This window comes from Nanorana parkeri, unplaced genomic scaffold (genome assembly GCF_000935625.1).
Source record: "Nanorana parkeri isolate BGI_ZX_2015 unplaced genomic scaffold, ASM93562v1 scaffold50, whole genome shotgun sequence".
In the NCBI taxonomy this organism is placed as follows: Eukaryota; Metazoa; Chordata; class Amphibia; order Anura; family Dicroglossidae; genus Nanorana; species Nanorana parkeri.
This window is the reverse complement of record NW_017306318.1, coordinates 512,115-517,745: the sequence shown is the minus strand read 5'-3', so window position 1 is coordinate 517,745 and position 5,631 is coordinate 512,115. Positions and strand designations below refer to the sequence as shown.

Below are 5,631 nucleotides of genomic sequence, written 5' to 3'. Positions count from 1 at the left end.
TAAAACCCCAACTCCAGCCAACTTTTTTTTTTTTTTAACAGAGTGAGAGTGGAGAAGCATTATGGACTTTATTGCTGTCAATCAACAAACAGATACTTAAAGATAATTGCCGGCTTTTTATTCTTTGCACACCTTATTTTTCTTTTCCTCCCCATTCTTCTCACAGTGGCCATTTTTACTAAGGGCAGGTTACCAGATCTCCCTTTACTTCCTGGAACTCTGGCACATGTGACCATGCACATCATCTCAGGGGCGGACAATGCCTTTCCCTGAGATCTCATGAGCTAACAGATGAGATTTCCCAGCAATGCTGATGTAACCTTCCCAGGATGCAATGCTCGGGCTCATTACATCACTAATGCCCAAGAGGACCAGGAAGTGGAAAGCCAATAATTGTAAGTAAAATGAATATATGTTTGTTTAACGAATGTAAGATGATTTCATATCAGCATGCAGAGCCGCTTGCTCGTGTGATTTTTAGTGAAAGGGGGTAAAGGTTCGCTTTAAGGTCAACTCTTTAAAACAAAATGATAATAAAGCTGCCAGTGATTCTAACCCTTTATCACTCTATCCAAAACGACAAAAAAAATATGGCTTGTTTCTGTCTTTAAGCAAAATCTTTTGAGTTACAGATAGATATGACATTGATGTGTATTATTATTTTTCTGCAGGGCTGTGTGTCAAAGTAAAAGTAAAGTGCAGAAAAAGGAGTCATCACTGGAATGTAATCACGGTGAAAAGTTCCGTACGGATGACTTGGTTCTAAGTAATGGAATACATGATCATACCAAAGTCACAGGCAATATCATGCTGCAACCTGGTTACTTAAATGCTCAACACCTATTATATCCTATATTTGACAAGCCATCCAGTAAGAATGTGACCTGCTTTCCACATGCAAGGGAATCTATGGAGAAACTTTTTTTGGACTTGGAGTTGGTTAAGCTCACAAAAGAAGATGAAGATAGCGCTAGTGACCTTTCCGATTCAGAGCGACTTCCCATCCCACCTTCCCCCCTTGCACCTCCAGAGCTCAACTTACGTGCTGAAGAGATCAGTCCAGCCTATTTTAGTGATTATTTTCAACCCAAGGGCAAAGATTATGACTATCCAGATTTTCTTCCTCCTCCATACAACTCGTGGAACCTTAGTGAGGTCTCTGCATTTGTAAACAAGGAAGGAAAAAACACAGTGCAAGCAACACCTTCAGGATTTCTAGAGCGATATGTTGACCGTCTTCTTCAGCTAGAATGGTTACAGTTGCAAACCGTACAGGCAGAAAAAGCAAAAACAATGAAAACGAGGCCTCAAACAGCACCCGTTTTTTGTGGTAATGGGAAATTTTTAGGAAAGAGTAAGTCTTGGCACAGTCCTTCACCTAGCAAACAAAATTCTAATCAGGATAATGTTTTTAAAAAGACTTGTGCGCAAGAGAAAAGCTCCCAGAGAAAATACCCCCAGCGTGAGATCTCTGATCTAACATGCTCTCGTAAAAGCCCCTCAAAAGCTCTCGGATCAGTGGATGTACCAACATCTGTGTTCAAACAGACCCAGGACGTGAGAGTTGTCACAAAGAAAAAATCTGCACTGAATAACCAGCAAACTAAGGATTCATCAGCATTTGGAGGTAGCTCAAAGATGCACAGTGCTGGCAATCTTAGACCTTCTTCAAAACAGAGCTCTCTTTCTAACCATTTGCTAAGTGCTCCAAAGCAGGCAAAGTCCTGTAAATCGAAGAAAATGAGTTGTCAGCCAGCAGCTCTGCTGGATACAGATTGCAGCACCGCAAAAAGAAATGGAAAACCCAATCACTCTCCTTCCTATAAAATGAAGTGATTGTGACACATTAATATCCCATCGAGATATACTTTTGTGAGCTATGAGTGGGGTGCCTACCTAGTATAAATGCTGATCGCACTGGTCTAATAAATGGAGGTCTTTTTCAGTTTGATAAGGAACAAATATTGTTCTGCTGGATTTGTCTTACAAACCGTTGCAGAAGTTTACACATCACCTACTTTTAAAGTGAATATGGCCTGAATAAAACATTTCAAAAGTGCAGGCACAGTACCTGTTTTAGCATTCAATTGAATCACTTAAGCCCCCTTGGATCCTAGACCCATGTTATACCCAGGGTGCTGGCTTCTAAGTGAAAATTTAGCCCTACCCCTCTCATTGTAAAGTCAAATGCCATAAACTGTGAGGTAACCCAGGTATTTGCAGGCACTATGAGGTGATATTTTAGAAACTGCTTAGGCCAGGTCAGATTTACTTTACAGTTGACACAAGTTATTAAAGGGGTAAAAGTGAAATTTAGCATTCTAAAAATAAATTTCACCTCACACCACAGTGAATATGCACATAAAAATGCCAAGTTTAAAGTGAGTTAATTATCCTTCCGATATCTAGACAGAATAAACGGTAAGTGTGAGCCCTGCATCAGTTCCAAACATTGCACGTATATATTTAGTAGCGATGCACCGAATTATCAGCGGCCGAAAAACGTTTCAGCCGAAAATAGTACTATTGGCAAATGCTGATGGAAAAAATATTGTTCTGAGATAATACAGTGCTTCCCCTGCCTGCCCACAGTAGGAGCTTTTACTGCTCCGCTGATGCCTCCTTCCCACCCAGCCAGGGGGGTGTTCAGGGGATGGCAGAGGCTAATCGTGCATTTTCGGTATTGGCCGAACACATTTTTAACTTTTGGTTTTGGCCACAAATTTTCATCTCGTTGCATCCGTAATATTTAGGACACCAAGTCTAGCTTTGAAATACTCCCATTAGCATGAAATAAACTGTTAAAGAGCTGCCTCAAAAATATCTTCAAGCAATTATAATGGCCATCAGAAACCTTTTTTTAAGACTTTGGTTCTGTTGGTATCTCCATATTGTATGTCTGTTTTAGCCTGAAAAGTGTAACATTATAATTTTTATCCAGGGCTGGCCTACAGTGTTTTTGTTTGCCTGTGTCCAGTCCTCCTGTAGGCGGTAGTATAACCCTAAGGTGAATTACTTAATTTCTAAGTAAAGGATTTTACAGTGCTAGAATCCTATTATTTTATTTTTTTTAAATCTGAGCCAGCCTTTCATTTGTAGTCGGAGCCCTGCCTCCTGAGTCTGTGCTGCATTGTTGTTAAGGTTGATAACAGACTGGAGAGATATCCATCAAGTTCAGCCTCGAAACTACCAAGTTTTGATACTAAGGAAGGGAAACCAAACATTGCAAACATTTAGCTTGGCCTAGATGTCTCCTCTCTATATTTCCAGTTTTTTCTTTCATTGGTATCAAAGTTGCAGCTATGAGGCTGAGCTTGATGGGTAGCCATCTGTTTTCAACCTTTGTAACAATGCAGCACAAACTCAGGAGGTAGGGCTGTGACTACAAAAAAAAAAGGCTGGCTCAGAAAAAAAAACTTAGGCTCATGTCAGATAAGTGATCCTTCTGCTGTCGACAATTTACAGACCACTTACCTTTTCCTGTGGAGTAGCTATTCAGACTGGAGATTTCTTTCTCTGCTCTTTCTCTGCTCCCTCACTCACAAGTGAAATTCTATAGCATTTCAGGCCACCAAGGGAAACATTCCATTAATGGAACTTGCTCCCTTGCTTGGGTGATTTTGCTGCTGCTAATCTCCAAAATCATTCTTCTGACATGGCCCTATGTATGACCTGATGTGGATCAAACTTGTTGAAGAGCCTCCCACTCTCTACATCTCTGCATCTAGTGTTGCATGAAACATTGCACAATTTAAGGAATTCTAGTAATACTATGATTTATTGTATGATGATTGTATTTTGTAATATTTGCTTTAAGTTATTTGAAAGAATAGTTTTATGATTGCGTTATAAACCTAAACCAGCAGAAGCCAGATGTGGGCAGTCTAAAAGGCAAGGAGTTTCTTTCTGCCCTGGGAACATTACAATCCCATTGCATAGCCTGCTTGCTGTTTTTAGAGCCTCAATTACTGTTCTCAACTGTGTCCGCAGGCTGCAGATCAGTATCAGTTGGTCTGCCTCAGTGTGGGCATCTTTCTTTCTAATACAGCTTGAGGCACTCCCCACCCACTTACCAGCAACTTGCTGACAAAGTAGGGTGGGAAGCATAGGAAGCAAAGCAACAGGGTTGAGTCAAAGTTTTAATTAATGTAATCATATAGTTTCTCTTTACAACAAAGCCTGAACCCTGGAGTACCTAGAAGACAAATGCTTCACAGAGTGGAGCTGGGACACAGCCCCTGCATTGCTTGCTTCTCTATTGCTTAGATAGGCATCGGAGCACAGACTTCTAAACTAAAGGCTGGTGTCGATTTCCAAGTGTTTATGGCACATGAGGTCCTGAGATGCTCTGGAAGTATGTGTAACCATCATTTGTTTACCTGATTTTAGGTCTTTCTCTTACTCCAAGAGACAAGTGTGCTTAAAGAATGTGTTTGATATTTCAGAGGGCTATTTTATACATGGTCATTCCTCCTAGTTTTGTCATGTCGTTCTCAGAGTTCTGTCTTTCTACTAAACATATTTTTATAACTATTTTGGCATTTTCAGAAAAGCTTGTACAAAGACTGAAAGAGAAGCAGATGGAAAACACACCTTTTAAATCCAGCATATTTTGGCAACCTGCAGCATGGACTAAAGCCTTAGTTCTTCATAGGGCAATCCGTTCAGGTGTGTAAATTTAGGTATTTCTCTTATGTGTTTATAGTTGTCCTGCAGATGGCTCTCGTGTATATAATATATGCACATAGGCTTGCCCATGTGGTCATGTGATCTAATTTGCTTCTATGCACTGTATCACATTTTTTTATTTATTGTAACTACCTCCTAAAAGTACCCATAGACAACAGAACTGCTGAATTTGATCTAGCCATGTTCTCTGGGTACATTGTGACAACTGAATTCACCTAGCCAATAGATCTCTACATAAAACTTGAATTGGCTGAGTTAGATTTTCTGAATTGATAAGTAATGTTTCCGTGCAGTTGGCATTGGGGCTGACTAGAAAATATACAGGGATGCTAGTGGGCCGTGACATTACTTGAAGATCACGTTGTTCAACATCCAACTGAAAGGAAAATTCCAGCTTTGTTTTACTGTCAATATTACTGCACAAACCATTATGTAATTTAATGTTCTTAAAGTTGCCTTCAACCATAAGTTTCGATGACTGCCAAAAAAAAATAATCATATTTCACGGCAATAGTCATGTTACGTTAGATTCGGGAGTCTCCAAACAAGACCTTCTAGATGAAATGGTGAGTACAAATTGATAAAAGAATAGGTGCTTTATTCTTGCACTGCAGTGGAAAAATATATCAATAACTCGGCTCATGTGAGCTGAATCAAAGAGGAAGTATTTCTGGCAAAAATACATAAAGCTGAACAATTTATAGTCATGAATATGCATACGATATAGGCGTATTCTGGGCGTGATCGTATAGTTGTCCAATCAGATTCATATCTTTATTAGCAGCGAACAAGCAGTTAAATGGGTGGTAACATCATGTGACTAGCGAATTGAGGAACGTTCAGAGGACCACCCCGTCAATATTCAGTCAAAACCAGTTCTGACCACAAGGGTCTATTTGTTGCTCCAGACAGGGGAAGTGGTCAACTGTCATCAGGTTGTCT

The 5,631-nt window shown here is 40.0% G+C and overlaps 1 protein-coding gene across 1 annotated transcript; it reads left to right on the top strand.

Moving 5' to 3' along the window:
- The first annotated feature begins 694 nt into the window (after positions 1–694).
- Positions 695–1,836, top strand: FAM217B (family with sequence similarity 217 member B). Its single transcript, XM_018574167.1, has one exon. It carries the CDS (start codon positions 808–810, stop codon positions 1,834–1,836), a length of 1,029 nt encoding a protein of 342 aa, XP_018429669.1. The 5' UTR covers positions 695–807.
- Positions 1,837–5,631: the final 3,795 nt, after the last annotated feature.

Excerpts from the sequence above, each read along its gene's own strand:
- FAM217B (XM_018574167.1), top strand. The coding sequence starts at position 808 with ATGCTGCAACCTGGTTACTTAAATGCTCAACACCTATTATATCCTATA.